At 42.3% G+C, this 12,778-nt stretch overlaps 1 protein-coding gene across 3 annotated transcripts in view; it reads left to right on the top strand.

Moving 5' to 3' along the window:
* The window catches only part of macrod2 (mono-ADP ribosylhydrolase 2), a 403,426-nt gene that overhangs the window by 375,686 nt on the left and 14,962 nt on the right, over positions 1-12,778 (top strand). Inside the window, exons 11-16 of one of the 3 annotated variants that reach the window (XM_062401312.1) lie at positions 1,606-1,683; positions 6,955-6,993; positions 7,418-7,462; positions 7,656-7,700; positions 8,646-8,771; positions 10,183-10,248. In XM_062401312.1, the coding sequence (XP_062257296.1) occupies positions 1,606-1,683; positions 6,955-6,993; positions 7,418-7,462; positions 7,656-7,700; positions 8,646-8,771; positions 10,183-10,248 (399 nt within the window). Of the gene's footprint in view, positions 1-1,605; positions 1,684-6,954; positions 6,994-7,417; positions 7,463-7,655; positions 7,701-8,645; positions 8,781-10,182; positions 10,249-12,778 lie in introns of all 3 variants that reach the window. The other 2 variants (XM_062401313.1, XM_062401311.1) reach the window with 2 other exon arrangements.

Genomic DNA, 12,778 nt, shown 5'->3' with positions numbered 1-12,778 from the left:
AGATTATTTCATGGTTGCTTTTTCACCTTAACACTTCCATTAAAGCGCACAGAGGCTGAGTGAGTGGCGTAGCTTCGGCTCGTGACAGTGATTCGCGAGGTTCTACGCGGCACACGAAATTTAATGTTTATTCATTTGGTGACGAGTTAAATCCCGGGCCTTTGCAGTTCAAAATACTTCATGTCAGGTACATTGCTGTAAAAGAGCTTATGGCCACAGCACCGTTCCACAACAGCCCATTCTCTTCACCCAGCTCACAGCCCCATTGGCTTCGGACCACCTAAAGCAACTGACAAAGAAACAGCGGGGAAACATCCCTCCGCAGTGTGTGCCAGGCGATATCACAAGCACAACTGTCAGCGTATAATGCTTTTATCACTGCACCATCTTGGCACACAGCCTGAAACTCCCAGATACTGCTTATCGGGATAAACTATTGACATTTGTCTGTGCAGTGATGTCCTGAATAAGCAATGACGCGAACAGGAAGACTCATGGGAGACTGTGTGTCGGTTGACTAGCGGGAATAATTCATCCAATGGCGTTTAGCAGCAGTTACTTTTTTAGACTCACTGGACACTGGAAAATTCATTTTTCTGAAATGTTCTGCCTCGAGCAGTTTCCTCCAAGGTTCAGTTGGTCTTAGCAAACACTTGGTTGCAAGTTTTTCTTATCCTTGTGCAAGGAGATTCGGAGCAGGGGCTCTCCAGGTCTAACTGCTTCCCTCGCAGATATTACAGTACACATGCAACCAACTAAGCAGAGGATAATGTTAGTTTTACTGTCAGTCGAAGGAAGAGTTCAGATTACTATAGATGTAGAACCCAGGGTGCTATCAAAATGTTTTCCCTCCCAAAGTCACCCCTATGATTTGCCAATTACACGCATCTGTGTTTTCAATGAGATTCTATTTTAGGTGAACATAAAAGGGCTGTTTTATAAGTGCACTGTAAAATGTGATATTCCAGAGTGAAACAATGTGCGCGTAATGGCTCAATCATAAAGACTTGGCTGAGAGGAAGTGCATTAGAGACTTTGTCCTATTGTTAGCGCCTGAGCGACTATGTTGTTTTTCTGTCGCTTTTTCACACTGCATACAGTATAATAACAAAGCACTAGACCATATCAAGCCAACAGAAATAACCCCTGATAATTCCTAGCTCTGTTGCATCATCTTGCCAGCCCTGCCCTGGTCCAGCTTGGCCTTGTTTGATGGGCCTCTGCACCAGTGCCAAGGACTGGCCTTTATTCTGCTCCATCAGCCAGAGTTTGAATCAGCGCAGCCTGGAGCCTATTCAAAGGTTCAATTGACTGCTATTCTCACATGGAATAGTGCTTTTGTCCCAGACTGTGCTCTGGAGTTGGTCTCAAAACCTCATATTTGTCTCTCAGTGGAGTCTTTTTCTTTTTTTCCCTCTCAGGCAGGTTTAAAATCCAACAACTAAACGCTCTGGTAGCATGGTCAGCGAAAGTTAGAAGTATCACTGTTACCATGAGTTTGACTTCTCATGTGTTGTGTAACAGTTGCATCCTGATGATGTTAGGGTGATTAAAGATGTCTCTGCTACGTCTCTAAACCACCTTTATTTTTATGTTTATTCACAGATGCCACACCGCCGCCTGCAAAATCTGCAACCGAGGAGGAAAGTGAGGAGGGAAACAGAGGTACGTCTGCTGCAGCGGGTGAGTGTATGTGCATGTCTGTGTGTGTATACAGGTTTTTATTACCTCTTCAAACTCCTAATAAGGATGGGCATCCTGTGTGTGTGTCTCTGTCTGGTAGTGTGTGTGTGTGTGTTGTTTTTAGTTAATAATGACAGCTTGTTAGAACATACCACTACTGATATGTGTGTACAGACAATGTTGTTTAGTGTATGACTAAAGTGTGTTCTCGGTCAATAATCTTTTGCTCTCGGTTGCCAACCTTCCCTTTGGGGAAATGAATAGAAGATGAAGCTTGGTCTTTTTTAAAAGAATGTTTTCTTAGAGGCAAACTTGTTTAAGAAGCCATTATCTGGCTACTCTGCAGTCTCAGCCCCTTTGGATGTGTAATATTGAAACAATTATAGGCTTCCCCGATACGATGGACCAAAGATAATTAGATTCTTACACTGGAGGGTGTTACTAGGCAATTAAAATCGTACACCATCCATTTGTCTTCAAGCCTTAAGGTTGCAGGGAATCTTTGAAGATAGCAGTCATGGTTGTTTTCTTTAGGGAAACGGTTCCTCTAGCCGATTGTATGAGGCTGGACTAGATAGCGCAGTCACTTCAAGGGCGTCAATACGTTCTGTGTTGTTAAACAAAGCGCCAGACGTCATTTCTCCAACCCTATTCAACGTACCTTTCCATAATCCACAGCAGTAATTCAATATGATTCACAAATTCAATCACCAGCATTAGGAGGGCATAAGTATTTTGTAATAATCTTTATAAATCCTAATTTATCAGGCCTGGCAGCTTAATAGTAACTAATCCATTCACAAAAGGCCTTGGCACAGCTTTGTAGCATGGGAACACTCAGTCCTTGAGACAACCTCTCTCACAGGAAGAGAACAAAATTATTTTGTACTGCCTGCACTGTAAAGGTTAGGTCTGGTTCGATGTGGCACATAAAACGGATTAATCATATAAAACACTCTGATGTCAAGATAGCATGGAGCGGAGGATACTGAGGCTGCGAAAACAGACTGCCAGCGACGTCACACAGACACTAGAAGAAGCTCGAGACTCTCACACCACATTTGTTTACCTGTGTAAGATCTGCCTGCATTAAAAACACACCATATGTCACCAGCGTGTCTATAGTCAGCAAAGCAGGTCATCTATTTGGGATAGTCAATATGTGGAGCACTTTTCAAATAAATTACACTCTGCAGCAGAGTTGGTGGAGTGTGTCTGTCAATATGCCTCAGTATGATCCATCACAATCCATCACACTCCTCGGGGATTCACTCTCCCCAGTGCACGGGTCAGGCATGAGGGGCTTTTAGCCACGACACTGATGAAGAGAAAACATTAAGGCTTTCTATTGTGCCATGATAAACACACTTAGTGGAGTGAAGCTAATTATAGAGCTCCTCTGTCCTTCACATAACAACTGCTACCATTTGCAGTTGTTTTGTCACCACTCGAGCACAATGCTTCGTCAGCCCCTGTGAGCTGAAGGAGGGAAATAGCTAAAAGCACAAATTAGCACAAACGCCCGAGATTACATAACCTGTGATGCAACACAGTTTTGTTCGTCGTTTGGACATTACACAACATCAACACCCATCTCACGCTCGTCTCTCTTTCACACTTATAATAATACTCATACACTTACTAATCTCATTTTCATACTTCCTCCTCTCATACTAATTTGACACTAATCTCATACTCATTCTTATCCCATACTTATTCTCATGTCATGCTGAACTCATTGTCATGTCATACTAATACTCATTTTAAACTAATTTCATTTTCATACTCATATTCACACTAATTTCCCTACTTTCTCCTCTCATACTCAAACTCATCTTCATCCCTTATTCTTTCTCATACTCATATTCATACTCATTCTGATAAACCCACTCATACTAATCCTTATACTCACACTCAAACTTATGTCATACTCATGTTTGTGTTGTTGTGTGGAATTTTTTTTTTTTAAATAAAGACTTGTGTTCACCTGAAGACCAAAGCAACTGGTTAACAGATTTAAAAAAAACATTCAACTCTTCTTCAACAGAAGCCAAAATCTTCGCTCAACTACAAATAACCCTGAAGTGTGTTTGCAAAAAAAGGTCACAGATCACAGATGTGTGTGTGTGTGTGTGTGTGTGTGTGTGTGTGTGTGTGCGTGTGTGTGTGTGTGTGTGTGTGTGTGTGTGTGTGTGTGTGTGTGTGTGTGTGTGTGTGTGTGTGTGTGTGTGTGTGTGTGTGTGTGTGTGTGTGTGTGTGTGTGTGTGTGTGTGTGTGTGTGTGTGTGTGTGTGTGTGTGTGTGTGATGAGCTCTGCTGTGATGTAATCCACATGAAACAGAAGCACAGCATGCAGATGCTGCGAGCCATAGAAAGGAAGAGTAAAAGAGAGAGGGAGAGGGAGAGGGTGGGTGAGACACGGAGGTGAATGCTGGTGCAGAGGTCCAGGGCGGAGCGCAGCCTCTTTAGAGCACACCTGAGTTGGCAAGCAGCCGCACACTGTCTATTATTTGGTATCAGATTGGTATTATTGAGATTAGTGGATGTCACAGGGCACAGTAAAATGTGAACATTGAGCCAGAAATCAATGCCTGGCTGGGTCTGTCTCTGGCAAGCGGGACGTTTTCTGGGAAGGACCTTAGAGAGAGAGGGTACGATAGTGAGAGATGGATGGATATCTAGATTAATAAAGCTACGTGTGGACAGACAGAGAGCTTCTCCATGCCAGCCATCGTTCACAACGTGGCACCCTGTCAAGCATCACTCACAAACACACATGCACTTACGTAGACACACTTCTCATGCAAAAGGTCTATGAGTGATAGCCGTTGCTTATCTCAGAGCCCTTTTTCCTTTACACATGTCTCATTCATTTTTCATGTTCCCACTTTTCCTTTCTTATTTGTCATTTTCTTCAGTTTGCTTTAATGGAAGAAGGGGGCGAGACAAAGCTGGGCAGGGAGTTAGAGTGTACCTAGAGTGTGTGTGTGTGTGTGTGTGTGTGCGTGTGAGTGTGTGTGTGTGTGTGTGAGAATAAACTTGATCACATCTCTGTTCGTCCCTGAATATAAAATTCAGCTTTTTACGTCCTACAAAATATCATGTGTAGCTGATGTTTACTTAACGGTCATGCAAGTAGGACACACCAGGAAGGTTGTATATCAGCCTCTAAATTGTTTATGACCTTGTGATACTGTACCCCTGAAGCCGATGCTGACATCAATAATTTAAGTGTGTTACATTTTATTCAACAAAACACCACAACGCTGCCATTCATTCCACTCAAGTGCAGCTCAAGTGCACATTGTGAAAAAAAGGACGTATTTCTGAGGGAGGAACTCGGTGGAGAATTGACGCGAACAGTGTCGAGGTGTGGACGTTGGCTGGAGCCCCTCTGTGTGAAGAGTGTCAGACCCTGATTCATGGTGAAGACAGTTTAGTACAGGGAGTAGGACACTTGGTAGGAAAGCTGGGACAATGCTGCCCCCTGCTGTTTGGATCACAAGTGACCAGAGATGCTGGCTGGGTCTTTACTTTGAGGAGAGACGCTCTTGTAATGGAACTTAACTTGAAGCCATTCTAAATCTCATCTGCCTCACATAGAATCTTCTGTTGTCTGCTCTGTGCATATGTGTGTGTTTACCCACCATCTGTCCCCTGGCATCCTTTATCACAAATTGAATACTGTTCTATTCAATAAGCAAAATACGAATGATCAAATAATAGGAAGGGAAATTGCATTCAGCCTTTTGTCGTATCTGGTATATTGTTGTTTGGGATCACTTTAGACAGATACAACCGCCTCGTATAATTTTTAAACGCAGAAGAAAGGTTTTGGGTGACCTCATAGTCAGCGAGGCATCCATCTTAACCTGTTTTTCCCAATGAAGTATTCTTTTCAGCCCCCTGTCTGTGGCTCCATCTCAAAATGCCAGTCATGATTAATAGAAAGGATTGCCATCTACTGTGTGTCACCAGCATTCTGCGTGATGGACAGGGGCACTCGAGACAAACATGCAGCACTGGTACAACTGGCCTTTTTCCCATTTAATAAAGGCTGGCATTTTTATTGTTCTGAGTGCAGGGCAAAATTGCATAGATATGAAAAAATGGTTTCTCTCTGCAGCTTGTTAAAAAAGCAATTATGGAAGCTGCACAATAGCCATTGTAGAGCATGTTCTCTTATTGGTGTCATGCCTTTCATTTACTCAATTTGTCCCAAATGTCATTGGTTTGTGGGTGTGTGTGCATAAGAATGTGTGAGAGCGAGAGCGGGGTTGAGGAGGGTGGGGGTAATAGATATGATGCAGGGATTACAGATGTCTCATTGTCACTGCTAAAATCTGTGTTTTGCGTGTGCATCACACATTTTTTGTGGTGTTGTCAAGTGGGTACATAGTTGTGGCTGCAGATGCTCACACAACTCTAAATGTAAGATTTAGTAGCAGGTATAATGTGTGTATGTAGAGTATGGTTATTCTTCATTGGTATCTGTAGACACCAATATAACAAAGTACATGGTTTCTACTTAATTGTTTATTATGTTTAATAATAATATCCATGTTTTGTCTTAAAAAGACGAAATATGAAATTTCAGTATCATATTTCATATTAGAATCGTGATACTTCTCAGATAAACTATATTTCTATACTTCGAACACAAGTCAATCTTATAGTATGCCATGATGTTACAATTTATTTTTCTCCAATTCTTTGATTTATGCTACATTAAACTTGCTAGCTCTCTAAACTACAATGGTGGACATCTTACACACTATGATGCTACCTTTTAAACTGTATGCATGTTAGATTTCTTAGCATTTAGCTCATAAATATATTATAATGATTACAGCATGTACTATACATGGTATATTGTAACATTGTAGCAATAATGAGTTTATGAGCCTCAAACAACTGAAGCTTACATGTTAATGACTAGCAAATTAGCAGTGACATTTTAAACTAGGTTTGATCCAGATGATATTAGGATATGTCCGGATGTTATGATAGAAACCTGTTATCATGTCTGAGTTTTCAGATAAAGGAAATAACCCCTCTGTAAAAACACATTTGAAAGGGAAGCTGTAGTAAAACCGGTTCTTGAAATCACTGTATTCAGAACGTGTTTCCAGCTCTCACAAGACAAATATTTTACCCATGAGCCGTTGTGATCATTAGTATGACTGGTAGCTTTGTTCCTCAGAATTAATGACTGGCATTATTCCCATGCATGCTTGCATTTGGCTGATGATTCCTTTTCTTCCCTTTTCAGGTATTGTGGAACCAGGTGATGAAGAAGAGGGGGACAATGGTAATGTAGCTCCACGGACCATTAACACATGTTCTGAGCCTCTCGGCTCTACCAGTGCTTCTTGATGTCATTCTTCTCCAAAAATTGAATTTTCTATTTGCTCTGGTTCAGTCTTTCCATCCTGTGTGCCACTACTCCAACAAAAAAAAGTTTTCTTATCACAGAAGCTTGGAACAAAGAAATCCCTCAATTATGTATGGCTTTAGAAGTGACATTCTTTTCCCCTTCTTTTCTGCCACTTAATTTATGCATGTCTTTGTGGTTCCATTGCGCTCACACTGCAGTACAAAGACAAAACTACACAAAGAGATGGAATGAAAAGGCTGTTTGAGGTGATATCAAAAGCCAAGTCATTTCAACTCCAGGGTCTAGCATTAAACTCCAATGTTTTCCTCTCGTTTGAGTTCCTCCTCTTGTTTTCTAGCTGCTGCAGGAAAAGAAGACGTAGAGATGGCGAGTCAAAATCCAGGTACAGTGCGATGCCACAATACTCTAAACATACAGTATCTCACTGAGAGGGACAGGGGGTGCGGATTGATCTGACTCATAGTCCCAGAAAGAAATAGTCCCAGCTGACATGTAGCTCACTGCTCTGGTTTTCACTTCAGCTCAGAGTTTGATTTAATGATGTAAACTCCAATGTTCTTCCTCTGTTTTTCTAGATGATGCAGGAAAGGAGGACGTAGAGATGGCGAGTCAGAATCCAGGTACAGTACGCTCTGCGGCGTGGATGCCACAATACTCTACACATAACTCACTGAGAGGGACGGGGGTGCACGTTAATCTGACTCTCATCTCTAGAGGAGAAGGAAAAAGTCAGTGCTGAGTGACATGTAGCTCACTGCTCTGGTTTTCACTTCAGCTCATTGATGTACCCGGATCAGTCTCGTTAGACACAGAGGAGTAACTCACATACAAAGCTCTAAATGCATCTGTATAACAGATACGAAGACTATGGTGTGTTTTGTTTTGCGAGATTGTGTGTGTTCGTGTGTGTGTTGTGTAAAGGGGCAACCATTACCTTTGAGCTATAACAATTTCTCTCTCTGTGAATATCCTCCATACTGCTAGTGTATAAGATTCAGCATTTGCATACTGGCAGTGAGCAGCGCCTCGCCTCTCTTCTGTTTTTGTTTTATTCAAATCCCATCCCATTGACAAAGATTTGACAGATAGAGCGTCTCTGAACATGAATTTTATAGATATATTCTGGGCGAGAGTTATAGCAAATGCAGCCCTGGGTTGCTATCCAAGACCTGAGAAACATAATTGCTTTCTCATGAGACACAAACAGCGTTGTAGGACCTAGGAGGAGCAAAGATATACTGTTTAAAAACAACGACTGAAGGCTAATTCAGCCAAGCACGCCACAGAGACCACAGATGTAGAATATTGAATTATGTGGTCTTGGTTATTTTGTCAAATCTAACCTTTGTGCACAATCGTTTTGTATACTGCTCCTTCACATTCTGCTTTGTACTTTCCCTAATCACTAATACTACACTATAATATACTATATTATACTTTACTATTGTAAGTGTAATACCTGTTGTTGTTGTTAACATGTATATGAGATATCTGTCAGCAATAATCACGAATTACATTTGTGTCAGGTTTTACTTTTTCATATTTCCCTATGTGTGTGCCTACAGACGAGGACTTAGGAAACAAGGAAGAAAATCAAGAGAAGACCGCAGAGAAAATTGAAACCCAAGAGAAGGAGGTTGTGGACATTCACAGCAGCAAAGCTGAAGACAAAGGCATCGAGAAAGAAAAAGGTGACAAAGGTATTCACATGAGGAACAAGCGTTTTCAGGTTTCATCAAAAACTTTGAAATACACACTCACAGATATTAAAGCCCAAAAGATTCAGTTTGTGATTTCCTTGTATTTTCTCACAGAATGTGCATGTGGGCGCAGAGGGAGACAGATAGAAGTCAGTGTGATGCATGAAACCATCATGGTTGATTTAATGACAGCATAGGAGAATAAAAATGTGGTTTACCAGAGTTCCTAAATTACACGGTTGGGAGATGGAACACTATAAATGCACAATAAGGGTGTTATATTCAGTTCATGTTTGGATGTGAAATGCAGAACTCAGACCAGAGTGCGCCAGGTGGTGGTTTAAGGGTGGTTTTACTGCAAACTTGTGCAGGAGGGAATGAAAGGGCAGGAGTTGGCTCGTCTGGAACACGGAGCGCCTGGTCTGATTAAGCGAGACATGCATGGAGAGCTGAGGTGGAAAAGCTGGAATATCAGGCAGTGTGGAGCTGTGTCTCAATTCAGGAGCTGCATCCTTTCCGAGGACGTGGTCTACCCAGACAGGGAAGGCCACCTCCTTCATGGGCCGCTCAGACAGCGAAGGCCAAACTGAAATGAGACAGTCGGATCTACAGAGGCGTGATCAGCCTCACCAGCTCGTCCCGCCCTTATTGCTGTTTCCTAATGACAGGTTCTAACTTGGACACACCGAGAACGGTTTTAATGCCCCTTTGACTTTTTAACAGGTGTAAAGCTTGATACTCAAGCACTGGACGTTTGTTGCAATGAATCTGAGATAGGTTGGGCAGGTCTTACAGATGAAAGTACAAATTCGGAGGCGCCTTCGATAGGGTTAGCATGAAGCAAATCGATTACAAAGGAGCTGACAGATGGAACCAGGAGGTGAGCTGTATTGTTTGCACCACTGTGGTAGATGAAACGATGCGGAGAAGATTGGAGGGACGAGTCGGGGCATATATCCTGCAATTGATTGTAGGGCTGATAAGGTGACCACTAGCAGTTGTTCAGGTGGATTGGTACGGGAAGCGGATAGACACGCCCCAGCACACACACACAAATACACATAAGGGATGGAAAAGACCCCAGTTGGGTATGGGGAGAATGAAATGAAAAATGAGAACACATGGAGAAAGGGGGAGGGCACAGCCTATTCCAGGCAAAGGGTTTCCGCAGTTGAGTGTTATTTATTTTTGCCTGTCGGTGTCCGAGTCTTTGCAAATTTATTTCTTAGCGCAGAATAGGCTGAACCAAGAGAGGAAGATTGGGTGCAGTTGTACAGATTGGAATTGTGTTCTATCGCCAGAGCCTCGCTGTCCACGCACACACGCACACACACACTAAGGCGCTGATGTCATGTTAAGTTGCAACGAGAATAACAGCTTTGCTTCCTTTGTTTTCTTGCAGAGGAAGAGCAACCTGCTGCAAAGATGGAAGATGGCGACACAGCCAAGTCCACTGTGGATATGGAAGGCAAGTTCTGATTTGATTTGATTTGACCTGATTGAGAGTCTGACTGACTGGCTTTGTATCACTTTGATTGCCTTGTCTTGTTTGGTGTATTTCTATCCTTGTGTATTGAATTCCTGTGGTCAGAGTTGTTTTTGTGTTCTGACGTTTGTCAAATTGTTTTTTCCCTGGAACCTGCTTCAGTGCGTACAGGGAGTCCTTGTGCATGTGGTCAAACACATCCTGGAAGACATAACAGAGGTGGCATATGTTCCCCATAGGATTAAGAGGGGAAGCTTCTTGTTGTGTCCAGTTCTCCTTACCTGTCATGCTTGTACCTTTTAACCCAAATAGGCTATAGTGTACCTATGTAGCTATTTATCTCATATACAAATCTTTTACTGGTATATAGTCTTGATGACCACTCACAGTGGTTCACGGTACGGTTTTGCCATTCACCCATTTACACACGTATTCATACAGTGCATGTGTCCAGCACTTTCGCTATCACACATCACTCACTCAAAGTCGCCTTAAGTGGGGTTACTCCTAAGTGCACCTATTTTGCACAAGAACTTAACATAGTGGGTGGCTTGGATTAGCATCTGTGCTTCAATAATTCTTTGTAAAGAATACGAAATTTACACATTATATCAATATTTTTGCCTGTGAAGTCACTCTCCATCTGAACTTGACAATGGAAGCGGCCATTTTGTTACAATCCATCCTCTGCCTTTGCTGAGTTGTTGTGTTTTCATTGAATAACCTGACATTATTCATCCCCTCTCCTCTGAGTGTATCCTGGTCGCTGGTTAAGGTTATTCTCTGGAGAGGTCAGGTGTCAAATTTGAAAAACTCAGCCTCTCCCGAGGCAGAAAAACACAAAGGTCTGAGTCTCTCTTTTACTCCAGTTTGTGTCCTCTTTGCTTGGCATTCAATTAATTTAGGGTGAGAGTGAGAGTTCCAGATAGATCAATCTAAGATAGATCCCCTCCATCCTCCTGTGAAAAGCCACTGGAAAATCCCTTCCATCACCGGAAAGCTCCACACCAGCCTGTTGATTGTGTGTCGCCTGTGCCCGTCAGTGCCTGTCACTGTCTTGAGTTCACCAGGGGCTCTGTGCTGTGTGGTGCCACTGTCAACCAGTAAACTGGTTTCATTCCAGATCGCTGGCAGATTGCATTTTGTTTAGAGGAGCAGGGCCTGGGACAGAGACGCATCCAGACAGTCTTGGATATTGAATCTCATGCAGGCCAACACAGCCCGGCTTAGACGTGCGTAACCAGTCATTCACAGGACAAGACCAAATGATTCCAGGGCCAATACCCCTTTATTAAAAATAATAACTGTAATCAGGCTGCCTGCTCATGTGCCATAGAGGTTAAATCTGCTCCATTGAAAGGAGTAATAAAATGGCTAATAATGATGAGAAGAATCACACAATCCGAGGACACCAACACACACACAGTCAGAGTGTTGGTGTATGTTTGTTTTACTAGTTCTTGAGGTTGTCGCAGCATAATTTTAAAGAGAGAGATGGTGATATTTTTTAGCATTCATTCTGATTTTCTACTCTTCATAGCCTCTGATGTTGTTTTATGGATACAGAAAGGACGCTGAATCTGATTCCCCCCCAAAATATATAATAATAAAACATTTTCTCAAAATCTTTCAAATTTAGTTTACAAATGGTGAATTACATTTCCCTCTTTGTCAAGGCAACTTACCTCCGACATCATCACTTAAGAAAGAGGGGCTAATTGTAGTCAATCACCAGCTGACACAGGTCAAACTGAGAGAGGAGGCTGATGCTGTGATCTTGCATCGTACAGTAAACCCTGTTAGATTCCTAAGTTGTTATTTGATTAATTGATCAGCCGTGTATTCAGTCCCCTCTGAACAGTATTTACAGAACTGTCATAAACATCAAACCACCTGTGGTTGCTGATGCATTTGATTTCTAAATTAGCGGCTCGATCCCCCTCTGGTCCTCTGAGCACTGTCATAGCGCGAGGCTCCACTGATTAACCTCATAATCAACGAGCCCCACTGTACGTATTAGCCACCGCACACCGCTGGAGGTGTCTCTGCAGTGTTTTAACGCATCATCCTTCGCATTTGCACGTTGACACCCGTGTGCTCCCAGTTGTCGGCGAAGTCTGTCGACACCCTGCTGTTCTCACATACCTCCATGTTGCACGCAAGGAAGTGTGTTTCACAGCCGAGCATCGTAATCCCACTTCAGTCACATGGAATAGCACAAAGCTAAAGAAAGCGGCGTTCTGTTGTGTTAATTTTCCCTATCATCATTATAACTTGTAACAGTAATAATTTATACAGTCAACACACATTTCCCTTATATTGTGTGTATAGTATATACATTACCCAGCTTTACCATCTGTTGTTTACAGTGCAGGTATGCTCATATAAATATGCTTGTGTTTAAGCTTTTACTCCTCTTGTTCATTGTTTTACAACTGACTCTAATTTAATGTAAGATAAAAAGAAACCAAGAGCTTCATGAACAGTAGTATAATATTGTGGGGATTTTATT

The sequence above is a fragment of the Platichthys flesus genome, chromosome 12, assembly GCF_949316205.1.
Source record: "Platichthys flesus chromosome 12, fPlaFle2.1, whole genome shotgun sequence".
NCBI classification, from domain to species: domain Eukaryota; kingdom Metazoa; phylum Chordata; class Actinopteri; order Pleuronectiformes; family Pleuronectidae; genus Platichthys; species Platichthys flesus.
Note: the sequence above shows the minus strand (reverse complement) of the source record. Positions and strands in the feature narration are given on the sequence as shown.